The sequence below is a fragment of the Argiope bruennichi genome, chromosome 9 (assembly GCF_947563725.1).
Source record: "Argiope bruennichi chromosome 9, qqArgBrue1.1, whole genome shotgun sequence".
NCBI lineage: Eukaryota > Metazoa > Arthropoda > Arachnida > Araneae > Araneidae > Argiope > Argiope bruennichi.
The window spans coordinates 99,573,832-99,597,459 of NC_079159.1; the positions used below are offsets into that span (position 1 = coordinate 99,573,832).

The following is a 23,628-nucleotide window of genomic DNA, read 5'->3' on the forward strand; positions in this document are numbered from 1 at the left end:
ACCAATCGCCACGGAACTTTCAATTTTGCACTCCACTTTAATCAATTTTCACTTTTGTAAATTTTCGTGGGTTGAGAATTGTGTTAAAAATTAAGACCTAAAAATAGGTAAAAGGCCTTTAAAATTCTAGAAAGAAAAATTATGGCTTTTTAGGGATTTCTAAAAGGATTTTAATATTTAGGGCCTCTTAAAGGCCTCTAGAAATCCTCATACTTATTTGTAACAAACAAGTCAGATCACAATTGATCAAAACATAAAATTACAAAAAAAAAAAAAAAAAAAAACTATTATGTCATTAATTAAAAGATATATACTGTATAATGATTTTCATAAAAACATTCTGACAAACTAAATAGGAAGCATGCTGAGATTCAATTACATACCTTTTACATTCACTCAATACTTTAAAATTAATTTCATTTCATTTCATTTTAATAAGAAATATTTTGTGCTTAGAGTCAAATGTCTAGTTACACTTTTGATAACTGCTGAAGACAATTTATGAAGAAAGAATTGATAACTTCTTTAAAGAAATTAATATGAAAATAATTTGAAAGTGACAACCTATTTTTTTTAAAAAAAATTATTTAACAGAAAAAAATGAATCATAATCTTTCTATTACTTAATCTATTATATCTTTCAATTACTTAACATGGACATTTTAAAAAGAATAATGAAATGTTGCATTCTTTTGCTTGGAAATATTTTAAACTATTGAATGAACATACTTTAAAACTAAGAATAGTGTTAAAACTTGCCATAAACTTAAAATTTGGTGTTATGTCTTAAATAAATAAAACAGACACATTATAGCAAGAAAAGAACCTTTTTATAGAAAATCAAAAGATTGTTTTTAATTTATTTTCACTAAATAAATAAAAAAAAAGAGTGAAAATTAATATGCATATTTGAAAGATACTTAAATATAATAATAATACAGAAGATTCTTGCATAACATATACTGAAGAGTATGAAACAAAATATATGACATAAATAATAATATAATCATAAATAAATTTCACATAGGATAAAATATCACAATCAATAAAGATCACATTAATTTGTTCATTAGTCCATGATGAAAATACTTTGAAAATATGAAGCACTCAATTTCTTAAGTTCATCTAAAAAGAAGAAGGAAAAAAAAAATCAAGAGAATGTAATAAATATACATATCTATTTTAATTTAATGATTTATGAATGTGAATATAATAAACAAATATATTCTGCGATATTCAATGCATTTAAATTACATGAAAAACAAATTTTAGACTTATTATAGTAAATCATACGAAAGAATAAATAAATGCAAAACATAAATTTAACACAATTAGATTACTATAACACAATCAAAATATATTTTTAAAAAAGCAATTATGATGAATTTATAAAAGCATAATAAAAAATATATTAAGCATTTTTGCATACCATTGACATCAACAATGTTAGCATTTTTCTGCTGTAATATCACATACAATTCTCGTTCATCAGATAGCTTTCCAACAACCCAACAATCACTGAGAGTCTTCCCAATAATTTCCCCAAAATCTTTCATTCTGAAATAAATAAAAGTAGTAATGCAATTGTAATTCAATTTTTTTTAAAAATAAAATTTCAATTTTTTATTAATTTTTTTAATGTATTTGAAATTTATTTCAAATACATTAAAAGTTGTCATCATAAAAAGGCACATAGTATTAAATAGCCAATAAGTAAATTTACTTTTCATTTATTTGCTTGAAAACTATTCAAGTTCAATTTTAAACATTCAAAATATTTTAACAGTGATAGTCCAGTTAGATTATTCTTTACAAAAATAGTAATTGCCTAGTCTAATTTTTAATTCTAATGCAACAAAGTTTAAAAAGTGAGCAAAATGTCTTAAAATGCCCCAATTACCTTCAAAATAATGAAAATAAAATAATACATAGTTTTAAATAAATAACATTAATAAAAGATTTATTCCCTAATTAAATAATCAAAGCATAGAAATATTTTCAGCATAATATTTAATTTTTTGAGACAAAATTCTAAGACAGTGTGCTTACACTTTCAAAAAGTTTCTAAAATATGTATCAGTTACTACAATTCTACTTTACTTACACAAATCAAAATTTATTGTCACAGTCTTTTAACATCTAAAATTGAAATTTCCTTTTAAATAATTAAAAATTATATATCAAATTTCTATTTCCCAAATAGAAGCAATGCATTCTTTTACTTAAAATTTAAGATTAAAAACAGAAAACATTCAAAGCAAGAAAATATCAAAAATTTTAAAACTAGATAAGTATTTTAAAAATATTTCTCATGTTCTAAAAGACAAGGGGAACAGATTTATAATTAATTATAAATTATTCAACTAATAAAAAACAATATATAAATAAAAAAAATGAAAAACTATACAATTCTAAAATTATGTATATGATAAAGTTGTAAATAGTTGCACTATTTAATAACCATTATATGCTTTCCTTTTTAAAGGCACAAAATAATGAATTTCTGATGAGAGAAGTTACTTTTATCAACATTTTGAGAAATTCAAAATGCTGCTATGAAAGATTACAAATTAATGATAATTTCAATTAATTAAGTATCAAATTTAATAAAGGTAAAAACCGTACATAAAAAATATTGAATTTAAGTATCATATTAATAGCAGAATTTACTTTTTATTTATATTATATGTTAATTTAATCCCGAAATTTAGATATAAAAATATTTTTATATATGAGACACATTAAAAAGGAAAATCACACTTCAAATAATCTTAGCTTACTTTGACAAGTCAGTATAAAAATCCCCAAAAAGTTTCATAATATCACTAGGAATCAGGGCATGACCAGTACTTTTCATATCAGCATGCATAGTAGTTTTCTCGGCTAAATTCATGTGGTTGAAGTACATGTACATGAATTTTGACTGCTGTTCTGCATTTAAACTTAAAAGAAAAAAAAAAAATTCCCAATCAATTTTTACAATGAGAGAAATATTATGTAAGCAACTTTATTCATGTTAGTCTTTCACAAATATTACATAGAAACAAAAAAAGTAAAAAACACTAATTATTTTGAAATGGCTAATTTTTTTTTTAAAATTAAAAGCGTATTGCTTTTATTACTGAGACAGTGCCAAATTTTTTTTTTTTTTTTTTTTTTAAAAATATTACAAAAAAGAGCATTTCTATCTACTCTGAGCTGTATACATCATGCTACAAATTTACATATTGATTCAGGTATTTTCAAAAGTAAATTTTGACTGCAAATAATTTTTTAATTCAAACAAAATTAGAATTTATTTTGCACATTTTCATGATGCTGCTTTCATCAATCACACTTGTCAATTTATAAATAATTATGTAATAAACTCATATACAAACATCATTCAAAAATTCATCTACAAGAGAGATAACTTTTTTTCAGCTAGGAAGATTATCAGAATTCATACAATATCAAACTTTATAACTATTTTGTGATGAGACCAGTTGATTCAAAAGAAATGGCATTAGTCTAGTGTTGTCCTGTTTCAAATTCTTTCAGTAATATGATTAATTATAGTGCTGAAACAAGAGCAAATGCTTGAATATTAGCTCTGAGAAGAATTTATTCTGACAATTCATTTACAATTGCTGATTTCCATGCAGAAATTAATAATTGCCAACATGATCTATACTTACATTACTCAACATTAATTTCACCCACCAGTTGACCCAGGTTCTTGTACTTGGATCATTATTTTTAATCATTCAAATATCTAATTTTCTTTTTTACAGAAAGTGATAATATTCTTTCACAAGAGAACTTCAATAATTCCTCCTGTATAATTGATAAAGTAGCTGTTTCTTTTCCCATTTATCTTGACTGAAGATTAAAATTTTATTTTCTTTAAATTCACTGAAAACTAAATATTCTAATCAGTCAAGTGATGTCTGTTATATATTGTATCTGCATTCTAATTAGCCAACTGACAATAGCTTAGGCATCTATTTAACAGATGATTGTAAATAGGGCTTATATTGAGTGTCTTGAAAATTCATACTACAGCATATTTTCCAATTTCTATAATATTTTTTTATTGAATAAAATATATCTAATGATGTTACTGTTACTTTACATATGTTTCGATATATCACATAATAATAAAAGTTCAGTGCCAAAGCACAGTAGCCAAAAGTTAAAAATAAAGTTACAGCCACATAATTTTCCTAAAATAGAAGTAAAATATATAATTTGTTATAAATCTTTTAAAACAATAATGAAATTCAAACTAATTTCAAGACTAAAAAAATTATTACAATAAGTGAAATACTATTAATATTTGTGCAAAGAAATACATTTTAAATAATTTTACTTACATGGAAATTGTTTTTGAATATTGCTCTCCGACTTCAGAAGCCAAATTAGATAACTGATTACCCAATTCTGCATCCAAACTTTTGAAAAGTTCAATTTTTAATTCAAAAGTATCTAAACAAAATTCTGAATTAAATAACTGACTGAAAAACACTAATTACAGAACTTTAGACAATCACTAAAGATATAAAATAAATTAAATATAAATTATATTGCATAGAAATTCCAATATAAATAAAGCAAATAAATGCACTTTTTGCTTGATAAATAGCAGCAGATCAATTATGACAAAAAAGACATTCAAAAACACATTTAACAACTATTTTAATCAAGCGATAAATATTATAAACTAGTCACATCTGATGACCAGCTGGTTATCTAAAAATATAGTTTCTATTTAATTTCAGAAAAATCATATTGATATAACTTCATGCCATGTTATTTGAATTGTCTTATTCAAGTTCTATTTAATATGTATATGAAATTTTCTTTTGGAGATCAGTCCCATAATATAATAGAATTATACAGTTATAAGTAGAATCCTTCTTCTTTAACTTTCAAAAATAGAAGAAAATAAATCATGCAATTAAATATTTCTTGGAATGATAAAAATATGGTTTGAATTTCAGGACACTAATGCAATTCATTGTTGAAAGTTAGGTGAAAACAATTAAAAAATTGCCAAATTCAGGGACACCTTGCATAACTACTAAGTTGGTATCATTAAAAAAAATATTTTAAAATGATGCAAAATTTACTTTTGTGCTGTAATTTTTTTTTTTTTTAAGTTATGATAGAGAAATGTCAAATTTCAGCTTAATTTAAAATAAACCAAACTAAAATTTCAAAGGGGAGAAAAAAAAAAAAAACTGTGAAGTGCACATGTCTACCATCCAAAGTATATATATACATATTTGTGCAAATTTGATTGTTGTCGGTCAGACAGTTTTGCCTGTACAGTGCCAATGTACACATAGATTAACAGAGAAATGAAGCAATTATTAATTTACCATAATGCTCATGACTGAATTATAATAAACAAAATGCCTTTGATGATCAGTTATTCACCCATCATTTACATATTTAAAAGAATTTATTAAGTCAAATAAACATTTTCCAAATTACAAACTTGAAACAATTATGCTAATTTTTATTTCATATGAAATTAATGTTAGCAATGGTCACATGAATTACATGTCAAATCAACAGTGACCTTTTGTCAACCAATATTCATTTCCATGAGATATTTCAAAAACATTACTTCATTGTACAGTCATTCTCTGCGAGGAGAAACCATGACAGTTTCTCAATGACAACTAGAAAGTAAAATATCATATACAGTAATTTTGCCATTTTTTTATTCTGTATAAAAGCTCATGATCTCATTGATCATTTGCTCTTATTATCTCCCATTTTTAAAGATCAAGTAAAATCAAATCAACCCCAATAGCTAGACCAATTTCATCAATTTATGTTCCTATTAATTTCTTCATTTTGCAAGTGTACCTCATCAACCAGAAGGCTCTACTGCTATTATTCAGTCACAATTTCAAATACTAATTGCTTTTCTTTTGAAAAGATGTATTTCATCAAAATCTGTCGACATGACTATATTAATGCCAATAATATGGCTATTGAAGAGGGCTAGCATTAATAAGATTAAATTGATATGTCATTCAGTTTTGATGAACTATATCTTACTGCAACAAAAGAATAATAAAAATATAGTTAAATAATATAAGTTGCACAGTTATAATATAGCTTTCTGACTGGTTTGTGATACTTCAAAGTGGCAAAACTGTAAAGTTGGAGAAGAAACTTGGCAATGTCTCTCAAAATGGGGAGGAAGGCAGTAATATTAAGAGATTGTGATCATTTTTATGAAACAAAAATTTTTATAGTCAGTATATAGTAATTTTATAGTAATTTTTATAGTTTTTATTTCTCTGAGAAAAGAAGAAACTGGAGGAGTGGGGCAACCCTAGATGAATATCTAGAGTTCATCTAGAATTCATATGGCAGAAGGGGGAGGGACAATTTAAAATTGGTCTAATGGTTGGGGTTCAAGAATTCTGTCACATGATTTCCTCATACTGAATATACTGTAAAGTACTTTTTTCCCCCTCAAAATTTTCTTAAAAATAGAGTGGAGGAGGGCAGGTGACATTTTATGATGTATTTAATGTCTTTAGCTAATTTAAAATAAAATTATTAAAATCAGATCATTCTGGATTCAATGGTTTTCCTTATTATTTTAAATGTATAATTTTTATTGTTAATGGGTACCTACATACAATAACACTAAAGATATTTTTTATAATAATTTCTCTTTAAAATACAATTTCAATAAATTAAATTTCAATGAATAAATGATCGAGGAAAATTAAAGCTACTTTTTTTCCTTTTTCATAATTATACATTCAATAATAAAAAATAAAATCACCTTCTACTAGAAGACAAACAGTAGCATTAAGAGCTCTGTAGGTGATAAGATAACAGCAAATTTTGCCATTACTTAAAAATATCTTAGGAATATTTTGTAGACCAGACAGATCCTCCACTGATTTTGGCCCAGTCATAAATCTGAAAGTAAAAAGAATATTTACAGAGTGAAGGTAAGTCACTCTCTATATACAGAATATATAGGGAATCTATACACAAAAATAAGAAAAGTAAAGTTTTTATAATTTTCATAAGACAACATTGTAACAAAGTAATTACTGTTTTGTAGTAACAGTTTATTACATTTCACTATTAATCTTTACAATCAGTAGTAATTTTTGCAATATAATTTATTTACAAAAAATAAAATTTAAGAATTTTTCATTTTCTTTATTTTTAAAACAGAGAATATAAAATCAAAAGGAAAAAAAATTATCTACTAAAAATAAAACTTTTCAGAGTTTTCAAAGCTTTTCCACTCATAAACCCATTTGAGCAACAAAAATATTATTTTCTTCTAACTCCCAAGGACTATTATACTCAAAGGCATATTGTAATAAAATGAACTATAAAATAAAAAAATATACTCAAAAATTTCCTTTTCACTATTTTCAAAACTGTGATATTTGAGACACATTTGACAATCAGCTGGTTTATCAGGGATACTGGTTATATTTAATTTTAGTTAAATTATTTAGGCATATTTTAATGTCATGATTCCTCCAAATGTCAGGCATCAAAAGCGTTATTTTAATTGTCTTATATTGTCTTGTGACAATTTTTTCTAATGGAGATCAGTCATATGATATCACAGTATTATTCTTCTAGTATGAATGCCTAGAATATAGCATGGAATGAAATTTTATGGAAGGCTAGGGCTATCATGAGAATGAAAAAGAAGATTCATTTTTGTACAACAATATTTTAGAAAATAACAGTAGGAAAATTGCAAAATTCAGCTTAAAATTCTAATTAAAACTTCAAATTTCCTAGATGTATATCCCCATCCTCCAAAGTATATATATGCCATATCTGGAATTTGTAGATCAAATGATCAAGCAAGTAGAGGGCCTACACACATACATCTTTATTAGTAGTAGAGATTAGCTAATTGAATTATAAACTGGTATTTCAATCCTTTCGATTAATACTAAATCATCCAATTCCTTGAATCAGATAGATAGTCATAATCATTTATAAATCTCAGAGAAAAACTTTTTAGCATTTAAAACCTTTTTCTCACAGTACTTTTTTAATATTGTATAGAACATATGTTAAACAGTCGAGAGATAATTTTTGAATTTGCTTTGTTAAAAGAATTTTCAATAGATATTCTACAAATATCCTATAGATATCCTATACTGTCTTAGTCTAGAAAGTTATTAACTTGTTATGCTGACTTTCAATGAATACTACTGGAAGTTGCCAATTGTTTTTGATAGTATTTTCAAAGGCTAGTACAGGAATTTTCAATGGCATAAATTCAAGAATCACCTAATATTCTCCATTATTTTACAGATATTTAAATAAAATGGTTACAGCACAAAATTATAAATAAAAAAATAATATTGGTAAAAGTAGCTATTATGATTAGTTAGTGGAGGCCCATATCTGAAATGAAGGCATATTCTCAACAGTAATTAAATTTAGTTCAAGAGGCCTTATTATAATTCACATAAGAGAATTTAGATACATGGAAAATGAAAATCTGAAATTTTTCTGATATAATAAATATGCTCAATCATATAATTTTTTTTTTTTAAATTGATCAGAATTTATGCAAATCTAGTACTAGATCATAAATATTTACCTTCCAAAATGAGATCCAGAGCCAAAGGGACTCGTTCTAGAAGGAGAAAAGACACCACCTTTCACCTCGGAGTCAATAAAAGATGGTATCAGTTCTAAAGAGAGGTGTTGATAGAGTATTTGGGTGTCTTCTGGCTCCAAACCACTCCTTTGAAAGGAGAAAAAAATATACAGTACTTACAAATTGATTTACAATAAGTTATAAAAAAAAATGGAGAAATCGCAATACACTAAATATTTCTAATAATAATATTTTTAATTAAATATTTTATAGACAATATCATGCATAAGAGAGGCATTATGACTTTAGAATTGTATTTTAATTTCATCCTCTCTGGTATATTAGTAAAATACATGAAATCCAAAAACATCTATAAAAAATAGACATGAAAAGAGTAAATTATATTTGTAAAAAATATATTTATAGAGTATTATTTGTATACACAGTTTGAAACAATATGCATACACAATATATCAAACAAGTTATTTGTAGCTAGAATGCTTTAGAAATCATTAATGCATATAACGTTCATTCCTCCAACCACTATCATCTGTGTAATATAAAAATTTTCTTAACTTAAGCAAATAATAAAAATTAAAACAAATATTACTGTAATTAAAAAAAACAACCTCCAACTTAGTGTAAATACTGAATTTCTTAAAGGAATCAATTCATACCACTATAAAAAACCCACTAAATACCCAACTGAACTTGCACTCTGTATAACACAATTGTTTACACTCAATTGCAGCCCCCCCCCCCGGGTGGCAAAAGAGCAAACCCCTCAGTTCAGACTGAGCTCTCGTGTGAACTGGACCCTGAGATAGATGCTTCTCTACTAAGCAGGAGACGAAATTCTCTAATTTACTATTGTTCACATTTACCTCCTTTTAAGCAAGGGCGTGATTCAATGTTGCAATATTTTAATGCTTTTATTAACTTAATTAGCATATCTTTGTTGAGTTTCAAAATAAACTGTTTAATAAAGCTACAGTAAAGTACCTTTTTACTGAGCTCACTTATTGCCTGAGCTGTGTTTGCACAATGCAAAATACTTTTGAGTAGAAGAATATCCATTTTTTCATTAGTTATTATGAGTAACAGAAAAATGATTGCCATACCTAACGTTTATTCAGCTTTCACTTAACAATTTTGAATTTATAAAACAAAAACTAATAATTTAAAAGGAAGTTTTAAACATTCATCATGATGTGAACTGTATACAGTTAGTTCTTTTAATTGATTTTTTCTCAACAGATTATGGTAACAAAATTTGCTGTTCTATACCCCAGAATTATATGTTCAAAGTTTAAATAATGGCTATGGTTTGGGCTCATCTAAAATACTTCCTGAAGATTTTATCTTCTTTTATCAATAAGAATAATTGAAATTTCAAATAAAAAAATTACTGAATTGAAAAGACTGGAAGTTTCTTTAAAAAAATACCTACTCCTGCTAATTTATATTATATATATAGTAATCCTGTAAGTCTTCGAAAAGTTATAAAATTTATACAAATTTTACCAAGCTAAAGATTGTTTGATTAAAAAAATTATATCAGAAAAAACAATGTAGATATTTTAATTAATACAATAAACAAAACTCACCATACTAACTGATCATTGTATAGGAATACTGAATACTTGACACACCTGAAAAATTATAAATATTTTAATAACTTTGGATCCAGAATATTCTTAGTTATTTATGTTTAAATATATAAACTTGCAACATTAATTTACTACATTATATAACTTCACTCATTAATTAGCTGAAATTGTGTAAAGATTTTATATTATCAAACACCCAAATAAAAAGCATTAAAGTACATAAACATAAGAAGCAAAGTGTCTGAATTTTATTACTAATTTAATGTAGATGTCGAGAAATATTAAAAAATATAAAGAGAATAAAAGAATAATGTATATATATATATATATATTCAAAACAATTTAGAGATTTTTTAGTATTTAATTCTCCTTCTTTATAATTTTTATCTCTTTTACAAAATAACTAATATTTTTAGAATATGAAATGTCATGAGTGAATATTAAACACTGGCACTTTTTAATAAGATGATATAAAAAAAAACAGGTTTAACAAATTCAAAAAAAATGCTTTAAGCAATACTTATTGTCTTGATGACTAATATTAATTGTCTGAGAGGAAATCAGCGAAATAATTATGATTTTAAGATATAATCTGTGTTAGAAGAATTAAATGGGGATCTCATACATTACTTAATAAAAAACATATGTGTTCAAATTGTTATTATTTAATAGAACCAGGTGATGAATTTATACTTGATGTAAATACTAAAAAAGCTAGATAATATTATCAAGCTGCAATTTAAAAAGGAGGGAAAAAGAACTTCTAACCTATCATAATATTTTTGAATGAATGCACTATAGAAGCAATTGTTTTAAATGAATTTCATTGTAATGGATGCATATACAAAAAGATTGCAGCCCATGTGGCTTGAAAGGAAAAATAATGCAGTTTGTAAAATAAAATTACTACAAACTGCATTATTATGATTGTAGTGATTTTTATGAAAACATAATCAGAAAAATCAACCTTATTCTGTTTTTATTAATTATTTTTGTGAAGCTAAAAGAAAATCTGTAAACTTTTTAAAGTTCATTTGAAATTCTCTACATCTAACTTAGTATTCTCTGCAGTAAATCTGATAAACTAATAATTAATTTTTATACTTAAAAGCATTTGGATGAAAACACAGCACAAATAAAGCTATCAATATTATATAGAGGAATATTGTATTCTGTCAGTTTAAAGGGGGAGGAGATCAATACCTTATCTAAATTTATATATATAAATTTAGATAAGGTATTGATATATATATATATATATATATATATATATATATATATATATATATATATATATATATATATATATATTCAAGCATTCTTCTGTGATTTTTCAGTTCAAAAATCATGTTAATGAGATTAACTAAATAATTTTTTGATACCTTTTACTTTTGCTGTTAAAGACTTAACTCAGATAATTAATACTATCCTTTACTTAATTCATGGGGGTATTTAATATCCATTGAAAATAAGATATCATGACTGAAAAAGGCAAAATTTTACAAAAAAAAAAAAAAAAAAAAAAAACCATAGCAATAAGAAATTAATAGTATTTTCCTTAATCTATAATGAGAGAAAAAAGTTTATAGTTGAATTAAACCTTCACATTATTATAAATACTACTACTAAGACCTTATCAAAATTTAGAAAATTTAAACTCCTATTCAATTATTCTTAATTTTTTGCAATTTGGATATCCACAGGTGTAAAAAATATACTTTTGAAGATGTCATCTTAAGCAAACATTTTGATAATAAAAACCAATTTTAATTGAAATTATTAATATTTTTAACCATCTTTCAAAATTTATTTACTAGTGAATCTTTGAAAATTGACTTGTTATATAAAGCATTATATCACATATTAGCTAGAAAGATTAATTAAAACATGCAGATTTGCTTGGTTCTGAAATTTCAATGATAACATTCTACTTGCAATTTATAGGAAATAATTTACTACTAATAAGCAATTTTAAAAAGACATGCACAATATTAATTATAAAAAAAATCTTTATTGGGAAAAAATACAATAAAGGATAATTTAGTCATTGTGCTTTGTAAAGGAAACTAAACATAATTACTATCTAACAATGTTTTTGAACATAAAGAACAAACAGAATAAAAATAAAATTTGAACAGAATAAAAATTTATATATTGCAATAAAAATTCAAAAAATATTACAAAGGTGTACCATAAAATCAACATTACAAACAATAAGTAGTAAGATATTTTAGTTTTCAATTCTTTTAAAAATATTAATAGCACACAAAAATAATTTTATCAACCAAAAGTAAATTACAAATTTTATGGCCAAATAATTTCAATGGGATCAAAACAAAACACTAAAAAACAAAAAGCAACTTAATATATATTCATAGCCATTATTATTATTTACATACTTTTTATCAATCATGACATCTTTAATTCAAATCATTACTTAAAATGTGTCATATTTTATAAATGGTTATTCTGTTTAGTGAAATAATTAAAATCATTTCATCTAGTCCCTCTACACAAAGGATGTAAAAAAATATCTCATTTTCCTAATGCCAAAGACATGAATATGCTTGATATATATGCATATATATTACAGAAATTTGCACATTCATGTTACTTGCAAAAGATGGATATATATATCTCAATTTATTATCACCTAAAACCCACTTTTAACCTCACAAGCTTTTAGATATCTTGAAAAAAAAAATTTTTTTTTAAATATTATTAATTTAAAATTAAAACAGAAAAATACAAAAATGCTGCTGATATAAATAGATTGTTTTACACAGTTTAACATGTTTCTATAAAACTGCTTGAAAGACAAAGTTATTGTTTATAAATTTCTATTTTTATTTCAAACAAAGAAAATTATATGTTAATATTTCTGCTATGTATAATATTTCTGTTAATGTATAATATTTCGATATAAGAACCTGTCAAATAGAATTTTAAGAAATACTAACAAATTAATCAATATAACAAGATTTCTAGATAAATGCAATTAAAGGCACTTCTCATATAAATTCACCTGTTGCTTCCATATTTATGATAATATTAAAATAAATGCTAATTTTAGTGTCAAAAGAAAACTGCCTTCTAGTCACAATAGTTTATTAAATAAAAAAAGCCACAATTTATCTACAGCCCCCCCCCCATTAACTGCACTACCTTTTACATTTATTTCTAAAATATGTATTGTAGTTTTCTGAAAACTGAAAAATAAATAAATAAATGATGCAATTGGTAGGAAATATACTGAAAGGACTTCTTGCAAACCAATTTGCCTTAAAATCATTATAAAAGAAATACTTTCAAATTAATTCAAATTTTAAACTGAGTTTTATCTTTATTTCTTAGAAACTCTTAACTCATTACACAAAACAAAATCTTTATTTGTATCATCAGAAAAGAAAAAAAAAAAAAAAAAAAAACCAGTCAACTTTCACATAATGATTGCCTTTACTAGTCAATTCATATGCATATAAATCAACAAAAAAAAACCCTAAAATTTTGGTCAAAAGAAAGATACAGTTAATTGTTCAATGAGCATGTTTTAACTTGAACAATGCAGCATTAAATATTTTGAGCTAATAAGCAGACATTACCCCTCTTCCACCACCCCAAAAAATGAACACATTCATAGCTATTTGATGTAATATTTTAAGCGCAAAGACTACAAGGATTTTGAAAACAGGAAAAAAAAAAAGTTAAGAAAAAGAATATGTAGCTGTAATTAGAAAGATGAACATAAGGAATATTCACTTAAACAATATTCCAATAAAATACATTTACGATTCAATAAGCATGATTAGTGAAGATGGAAGAATTATTTGTATGTAGCAATTTTTTTTCAATGTTTCCTTATTTCAATACTGAAAGCAACTAACCCTAATTCTGAAGCTACTATATCAAACAGTATTGCAAGAAATATAGAAATTACAGGAAAAAAAAAAGATTAAATGATAACTGAGTTTTAAAAAATATAATTATAAAATATATTTCCCACTAAATCACATTATATATATATATATATATATATATATATATATATATATATATATATATAATGAACTGATATCTAACAAATATAATTTTATTTAAATATTATAGAGTATACAAAGATATAAAATTGGCCTTATAATTCAAAACAATATTTTCAAAAAAAATATTACCTAAATTTTTCTTCAACTTGATTAATGAAACAAAGTATTTTGAGAAAAGAATAGCGTTCAAGTGGTAAAAAATGGATCCCTTGAAAAATATCCAGAAGATCAGCATCACTGGACTTTAAATTCATTAGATACTGAAGAAGAAGAAGAGAGAGAAAAAATGAAATTCTCACCAACTTTTTAAGCAAAATTCCTAATATTACTAAACATTTAACAAAATTTTTAAACTTGGACAGAAATTATAGCATAGCTCCCACAAACTTAATTTTTTAAAAAACATCTAGCCTTAAAATAAAACTTACAACTGCTTGCAAAACTTCTTCTTCAATCTTTTCAAGGGATCCAATTTCCATAAAATTATAAAACACTTACATTTCTATGACTAAAAATATGCACTAAACATTATTAACTTAAATTTAATCTTCCTTTTCCCTCTCACAATATCATTATATGAAATTCTTGTGAGCTTTATAAATTAATAGAAATAAAACAAGATTTATAAAATAACAAAAAGATTTTTAAATTTCATTTATATTTCAGTTTACACAGCAAACAAACATGAACCAATGCTTTCAGCAAGACATGGAAATTGGCACAAAATAAATATATCAGAAAATTTTTAATTAAATTTGATGATTATGGTTTTAATTAAGTAGTATATCATTAGTTATCTAAAAATGAATATTAAATATGTAAACTTGTTCAATAAAACATTGAAATAACTAAACAGGGGAAAAAAAGACACATTATATTTATTATATTTAAAAGCCAATTTTTAACTTTAACAGGATTTAAAATCCGATATTAAAATTTTCTTTATTTGTGGGAACTATGCAATTTTTTCTCAATTCAATAAAGTTTAATCATACAATGAATATTAAAAGCTTCCAGTATCAAGTTTTCAGCATAAATTAGAAACGAAATTCTACTTTCTGAAAAATGATAAATATGCCAACAACATTAAATTAACAATACTGCACAGAATGCAGTTAATGATAAATAAATCTATACAACTCATAAAAAAACAACAATAAAATATTTTAAATTAATAATCAATACGTAAATTGTCTAAAAAAACTTAATCTTAAAGCAAAATTCTCTCGGACTTGAAATACATATTCATATTTAAATTAGAGTATAAAGTAAATGAAATCTCAATAAATAAGAGGATTTCTTTTTCATAAAAGTTGTATGCAAATTTAGTAAAATAAATAACACAAGAGTTTTAAAAATTGTAACAAGTGAATAGCAATATTTTAAATTAAAAAGACAATTTTAGATTAACTTATATTGAAAATTGTCCACTCTGATGCAAATGCTGGCTTGACATAGAAATTTGTAAAGGAATTTTTACTTTTTGCAAATAAAAAAAAAAAGCAGATCAAATAAGTAGAAGTATCACATGCAGATCTTTTTTTCACTCATGCAGCTTTCCATTGTTTATAACTTAAAACAGCATATACATTCATAAGAATTTTAGATTGAGCTAAAAGGAAAGATAAGATCATAGTTAAAAAAGAAAAAAAATAGGAGTAATTTATTCATTACTATACAGTTGTAGAAAATGTTAGACAATGATTAAGAATGAAATTAAACTTTAAATTGCATTATTTTTAAATATGAAGAGGAATAGTAAAATAATATTACAATTTAAGAACCTCTCAATAGTGTTATATTTTGCAGCTTCAAAATATAACACTATTACTAATTACTGGTTTCAATATCTATCAAATCGATTTAATATTGAAAAACAAATACAACAATCACAAAAACTGTGCACAATTATATATATAAAATATTAAAGTAAATAATTTATATATTTCTGGAAAAGAAATAAGCGTTCAAATCAAATGAAGAATAATGATATAAAGAAAGATACATACATTTTCATAAAACTCATTTAACTTCTTCCTCAAAGCAATTACATTTTCTTTCTCTTCACCAACTATACTACTAAAAGTCCCATGCATTAGCTGAAAAAAAAAATTAAATTAAAAAATTAAAAGAACTTTTGCATTATATAGTATATTCAGCACACAGAGAAAACTGAAAATAAATACAAGGAAGTTGAAAATATAAAATACTAATTCCTCCTTCATTTAATATGTTTTAATATTTGGATAGAAAATAAACAGATGAAATTAATTATAGCAAATTCTAATTACAAATGCAATAGTTTATTTCAAAAATTATAACACATGTAACGATTTTTTTTTTTAATTTGAAACTATTACAATTCATATTAATAAAAATAAAAATGTATGAATTTCCTTACCGTAAACATTCTGTATGATTTTAACAACAGAGATTGATAAACATGGTCTTGTATTTCATCTGTGAAATATTCCATATAGACCTGACCATCTCTACTTTTTTGTTGACATGGTACATTCAATGTCTAAAAAATAAGCAGCAAAAAATATTTAAATTATTATATTTAATATTACTAAAGTTCAACACCTAAGCAATCATTTTCCAGTTCATCATATAAAAGGCATATATTCTAACAGCAACACGTAAATATGAAAATATATCAAAATCAATGTAATAAAAATTATATTTTTTTAATAAATTGCATGAAAATTTGGTTTTCTTAATAAGTTAATTATTAACCAGCAAAAATTAAATCTGTTAATGCTATGAAAAAAAAACTTTTTTTTTAAAGCATGATACCAAGAATATACAAATAATGATGTATACAATATTAAAACAATTCAGTTTACTTAGAAAGTAAATCTTGCATCACAATACCATTCACTTACTTGCACAATATTTAAAAGACGATCATTTCAAAATTTTCATGTTCTTATAACTTTTAAAAATTAAATTTTTGCTTAACAGTATTTAAAATCTGGTCATTATCATATTCTAGCTAAGAGAATATTTAAGGACCTTTTAACATTATAAATGAACATATATCAAAATGATGGTCATGGACTTGCATCAACATGATTAGATAAATAAAAGCATGGAAACAAAAATGCATCTTATTTTTCAGAAAAATCTTAAATATGACCACTAAACTAAAATAAATATGAAGCATTTGGAAGTCGGATGAAAATAGATTAAGAGATGGCATACACAGAAATGCTTTTAAAAGTAATCAAAAGGTATGACTTTTGAAAATAATCTTAATAGCCACTCAATAGTAATTACCAATAGCAAACAGCTGTGTTTAACCAGACCAATGCAAAACTATGACAACCTAGAAGAACAATAGGTACAATTTGGTTTTAAAGGCGACCAAAAAGTACCAAGATTTTTTTTTTTTTTTTTTTTTTTTGCCAAATTATAAAAATATATTCAAGTGCATTATTACTTATTATGAAAAATTTTGAGCATGTGAATTACATGCTATAGAGTTTGACGATTAAAATCGTCAAATTGACGAAATTTTTTCTTGGCACTTTTTGGTTGCAATTACAATTGAAAGATTAAATAATAAGATTTCATAAATGAATTACAGAAAGCTCTCATTCTATAAATAAGAAATTGTGCATTATCTGAGACTATGGACCTTTCTATATCTTTAGACAAAGTTTGATTAAAATTATTGGGAGAGCTCTATGCCAATTTTAAAATGTTATTCATTATGCTTTTATGGAATAATTTCAAACACATTTAACTACCGTTACTATATACTAAATATTAATAGATGAGTTTTACAACTGATCAATTATTTATTTATTTATAATTAGTTGATTTATCGTTTCAAATAAATAAGATGCTATGAATTCAGTAATATTAAATATATATCTGAATTCCATATATCTAAAAACGGTCAAAAGAATTTAATTATTAATTATACAAAAGAAAATATATGTGGTTGTTTTTCCCCTTAGAAAATTATTTAGGATATTAATATTCTATATATAACTGTTATTTTCCATGCAAATTTTTTATTTAATGACTCACAATGTTAAAAATTAAACATTATAAATGCCCCTGTATGAGTAATAAAAATAAAAATTTTGATATTTAACATAAAATATTCCTATAAATATTATTTCTTCAAACTTTTTCTCCTGTTATAAAACATTTCATCCCTCTTAAGAATTATTATTAATTACTTTCATGTATCAAAGTCAACATGCTGAGTTTTGATAGATTTCCCACAAAGTATTTTCTAATATAAGATTGCTACTAAATTTTTAACAATCTGAAATTGTTTCATATTATTTTATAATGTAACAAAACTGTGAAGTTTGATTAATCCTTCATGATAAGAAAGAGCAGTTCATACATAGACAGGCAAACATTATTTAAATAGAATTTTCATACCATCACCATCCAAAATCCAGGTTCTGGTTCTAAAAACACTTGTTTGGTTTTTTGAGTATGCAAAGCTTCACATGGCGATGTCCCAAATGTACTATAAAAATAATACAAATTTAATTGTAGTAAACAATATAATGAAAATTTATATTAAGTTTGATGAAAATATAAGAAAGAATTAAAGCTTCTTTCTATATATATAAAGTATTATATATATAAAAAAATAAAATAAAAGTAGAAATTTAAAATTTAGTTTACATGCAACAATAATAACATTTATTTTACCTTGCATTACTTTCTCAAATGTCATGAATGCGACAAATTGGAAATGGTTTTTCTTTCAACAAAGAATTGAGTAAATATCAATTAGGGAAGAATTTCTTCATAAACATATACATTTTCATTTGAAAAATGCATATTAATTATGCAGCTAAATCAGAATGCATAGTTGAACAAGAATTTTGCAGATGGTGGTAGTGAGGGGAAGAAAATTATAGGTTTCTTTGAACAAATAACTTGTCATATTCTTTTCATTCTTCATAACAAAGAATATTTAATACAAGTTTAATTAAATACTTAAAATAAGAAATAAAATTACCTTGTAAATTTTATAACAGCTTCACAAAGGCCTACTGATCTCACTTTAGAATTCAAATCAACTTCAGCAGGATAATAGTATAATATTTTATTTTTCTCCTGTTAAAAAAAAAAAAAAAAAAAAAAGAACAAATAAGGTAAAAGTATGTAATTAAAATATAAAAATTATACTTAACAGATTATCAAAACAATTTAAAGATAAAGGTACATGAAATAGATTTTTCATATATTTAATGTTCCTCCCTCATATTTATTTATATAAATAGAAGTGAAATTTATAAACAGTTTGGATGCTACAAAAATCTAAATTATTGAAAAAATTTTGCTAATAAATATTATAAAGCATAAAGGGTTAATTAAGTAATTAACATGATTTAATTAAAAATTATGCACTTATACATAAGATATATTTTCAATGAAATACTTCAGACGAATGAAGGTATCAGGCATTTTAAATAATTCTAATTATCTGCTTTTAAATCATCAGTCACAATGTTTTACTAAATTCAGTGTAATTTCTAAAAAGTCATTTATGAACTTATGTAAAAAATAATACCCCATGCTCCACCTCACTTTCTTTTTGAAGCTATGGGATTTATAAATAATTTGATACAGCCAATATTCTCAATATAATTAAAATTAGAGTGTAATCTTTATACATATTACAATATTTTATATAAAGATATTTTCATTTTAAAAAGGGTGATATTAAAAAAAACTTTTATTGAATGTTGATATTAAGATAAGTAAACCTATTTATACTTTTTATGGCCTTTATATCATATAACTATTAACTTCATATCCTAACTATAGGCTACATTACATTATAACTACTAGCTACGAAATTCACTGCTCCATCTGCAGTTTATCAATTTCATATTATGTGTAAAACACATATACTTCTACATCACACAGTTTGGAGTTCTTATGCTCAACCCTTTAAGAAGTTTTAAAACCTTTAACCCGAAAATAATATTAAATTACAGATTGCTCTAAAGCATTCAGACAAATGATACAAAAAATATTTTAGCTCTAAAGTTTTTTGTACAAATATTACATGAAGATTATTTAAAGTTCCCAGTCTAAAACTTAGCAACATATAATTATCAATGGGAGAAATGTGGGACTGTAGTTCTCCTGGCTTTCCCCTGCTCTACTAGACACTGTATATTTCTGGGTATAAATGAAAGAGTTTTGGAATTTTTTCTACAGCCAAATTATAAGCATGGGCTTACTGAAAAATCCACTAATCTTGCATGGAAAACACAAGCGCATTTTATTAAATGAGCACAAAAGATAAAATGCTAAATATTGCCAAATACAGCACTTATTATTTCTGTACACATTTCTTAATTTTAAAATAATTAATTAAAAATTAAATGAGTAAATTATTTAAGAAAAATTAGTTGATTTATCTTTAAAATTATTTATTATTGCTGGTTTGTTGCATTGGACAGAGAATGTATAAAGAAATCCTGAACGATCATGCTGTTAGAATATTTCACAAATTACAATATAGGAATTGTTATATAAGATTTTTCTTCCTGCTGATCTTTTAAACAAACAATGAAATGGCACAGAAAATAAGACTAGCATAGTTATAACAAATAAACAAGACAGCAAATGAATGCTAAAAATCTACTATAATCAGTCTAAGCAATCATCATTGGTTACTTTAAAGCAATTTGATTGGAAAATATGCCAAATATTTTAATTGTTTGGTAATATTTTCACTCTTATGGCAAAATGTTTAAAAGTCATATAGTTTTAAATATTCTTTTTCGCAGATATATGTTTTATGCAGAAAAAAGTGAAGACAAGATAAATATTGGAGTGTTCTATTTTTGGGAAATTTAGTGATTTGCTTGAAGTTGAACACACTACTGACGATTTAGTGCTACTGTTATATTAGATATAACCTCAAAATTGCTTCAGAAAAGGATCCTTCTGTAAGCGAAATACATGACACTTTTGTTCCCATAATAGGACAAATATGGTCAATAGCTTCTATTCCCGTTTCTTCCACAAATGATAAAAACTTATCATGCTGAATACAGGAATTTATTAAAGTCTAAAAGCAGAAAATGTTCAGATAAGTTTAATTTCAACCTTACAGAATTTAGTGAAGAAGCTAGACGTTTATTTAATATTGCTGACTTGTATTTAAAAAAAAGTCCTAGTTATGGAACAAAAGGTTCTAAATAAACAATGTTCTAACAGGAAAATGGTTATAGGTATATTCATATTGCTACCACAAGCGCTTTGAGGAAGAAAGAAGCAAGAAAGAGTAAAGAACTACTGAGAATGGTTAAGAACTGGTAAAATATACTAATGCATCAGAAATGATTACTGGTGACAATGACAACGCTGAAGAACAACAGTGTTCTTTACATAAAGAGGTAAGCAAACCAAATCCATCAAATAGACAAGAAGTGATAAAACTATGTGCCTGTGCAGTTTAATATTAAGTTAAAACTTTATACAGAAGGCATCTAAAGATGATCCAAATAGTATAAGGGACTCAGTTATCGATTTTCTTTGGATTCCTTGTCACATGCAAGCAGTGGAAAGAGCTGTAAGACTGATGGCCGAATCGGTTCAAAATGTCTGTGGTTCAATCGCAAAAGAAAAATACATAAGAGCAAAAATTGACTCGCATGTGAATATGCCAAAATTTAATTTAAAAAAAATGTTTAATGTGGTAATGAAGTAGAAACAAATATTTTATAGCTGTAACATTTGTAATGATTAAGGATACAGAAGTAAGAAATGCAAAATTGGACACTTATTATTGGACATTATTTTTTTATTATTATACTTTGTAATTAATAATTTTTTTCTAATTATAATGCTTATATATGTGTTTAAAATCATTTTTTGTAACATTATATGAACAAAAAATTCATAAATATATTTTATCAAAGTTTACAGTTTTTCAATTTTTAACAAACTTAAGCTCTTTTCGGCACCTTGAAATATCCTTGTATTGCAACCAGAATTTTTAAAAATTCTTTTTGAACCTAAAAGTTAACTTTTCACCACTATTGCAAAACTAAAATCTATGAAAAATTTTTCAAGTGCCCTTTTTAAAAATTTCCATTTTTTTCAATTCTTTTACAAATTTCAAGCTCTAAGCGGCACTTTAAGATAATGTAATATTGCAACCAAATTTTCAAATATTATTTTTGAACCAAAAAGGCAACTTTTTTCCACTATTACCAAAGCAAAATCTAAGAAAAAATTTTTAAGGCCCTTTTTAAAAATTTCCTTTTTTTACAAATTTCAAGCTTTTTGCGACACCTCAAGATAGTGTAATATGTCACCCACATTTTTCAATATTGTTCTTGAACCTCAAAGGCAACTTTTCCACACTATTACCAAACTAAAAAAAAATATTTTAAAAAATTTAAGGCCATTTTTATTTTACCCTAATGTATATAGCTGTGAAAAATGCTATGCTCTAATATAAAAATATTAATGAATATGAAATTTTTAAATACATCTGACATATTTTAAGGCAAATAGTGTTCCAAGAATACAACTTTCATTTGTAGCTTTTCTCTTACAAAAATGTTAAACGCATTGATAGCTATTTAATAGATGCTTACAAATTTAGTCATTTTCTTATTCACTGATTCTTAATTACTATTACATAAAGTTTTATGTACAAAGTAGTTACTTTGCCTACACTTTATTAGCTTTTTTGAATTAGAAATTTTAACTACAAAGCAGAAAAATCAAAAAGTGTACTACAATGATTGATAATGATATAAAATATTATTAGTAATGCAATAAAAATTTTGAATAATGTATGCTACTAAGGTTACTAACAACATAAAAATTATTAGTTATGCGATAAAAATTATGCTCATTCTACTGCATCCCCTTCTTTTTGTACGATTTTATTAAATGAAATAGTTGTAACAAAAATAGTAAACAAATTACACATATTGTAGGAGCAATTTTATTAAGTGCACAATTAAACTTAAGGTAGATTTATGCAGAAATGTAGAAACACTTTTGACAGCAATATAAAATTATTGATATATTTTTCAAACACTTACATCGTTTTCATGACGGCAATACGATGAATTAAAAACAAAGAAACTCCCTAATGAAATAGATGACTTAGAAGACATTTTGTATTTACTTTGAATAAATATAATTCATGAAAGAGTAAAATTAAGTTATACACATAATATTTTGTATGTAAAATCCATGCAGAAATCGAAAAGTTTGCAAACGTTTCATAACAAAGTATCGTATCGAATAATTAGTGAAAAATGTGTTGCCAAATCTATCATAAATTTATCCTAGTCATTCCAAACATTTTTCTCTGAATCACAAATAAAAATAAAATGTTTGACACTAATAC

General features: G+C 24.5%; 1 protein-coding gene across 1 annotated transcript; it reads right to left on the reverse strand.

Annotated features, from left to right (window-relative positions):
- Window positions 1-914: 914 nt before the first annotated feature.
- LOC129984842 (vacuolar fusion protein CCZ1 homolog) lies at window positions 915-23,508 on the reverse strand. The gene is made up of 13 exons (XM_056094809.1): window positions 23,318-23,508; window positions 19,255-19,352; window positions 18,663-18,753; window positions 16,657-16,779; window positions 16,265-16,354; window positions 14,385-14,515; window positions 10,213-10,257; window positions 8,606-8,752; window positions 6,797-6,936; window positions 4,356-4,467; window positions 2,781-2,942; window positions 1,430-1,557; window positions 915-1,125 (listed from the first exon to the last, which is right to left on the reverse strand). Exons 1-13 carry the CDS (start codon window positions 23,390-23,392, stop codon window positions 1,070-1,072), a joined length of 1,398 nt encoding a protein of 465 aa, XP_055950784.1. The 5' UTR covers window positions 23,393-23,508; the 3' UTR covers window positions 915-1,069.
- Between the last annotated feature and the right edge of the window lie 120 nt (window positions 23,509-23,628).

Bases quoted from the DNA above. Each gene is read 5' to 3' on its own strand.
- LOC129984842 (XM_056094809.1), bottom strand. From the start codon at position 23,392: ATGTCTTCTAAGTCATCTATTTCATTAGGGAGTTTCTTTGTTTTTAAT. The intron at 18,754-19,254 runs GTAATTTTATTT...TTATTTTTATAG, and splicing joins GCTGTTATAAAATTTACAAG to TACATTTGGGACATCGCCAT. The intron at 16,355-16,656 runs GTAAGGAAATTC...TTTTTTTTTCAG, and splicing joins AATCATACAGAATGTTTACG to CTAATGCATGGGACTTTTAG.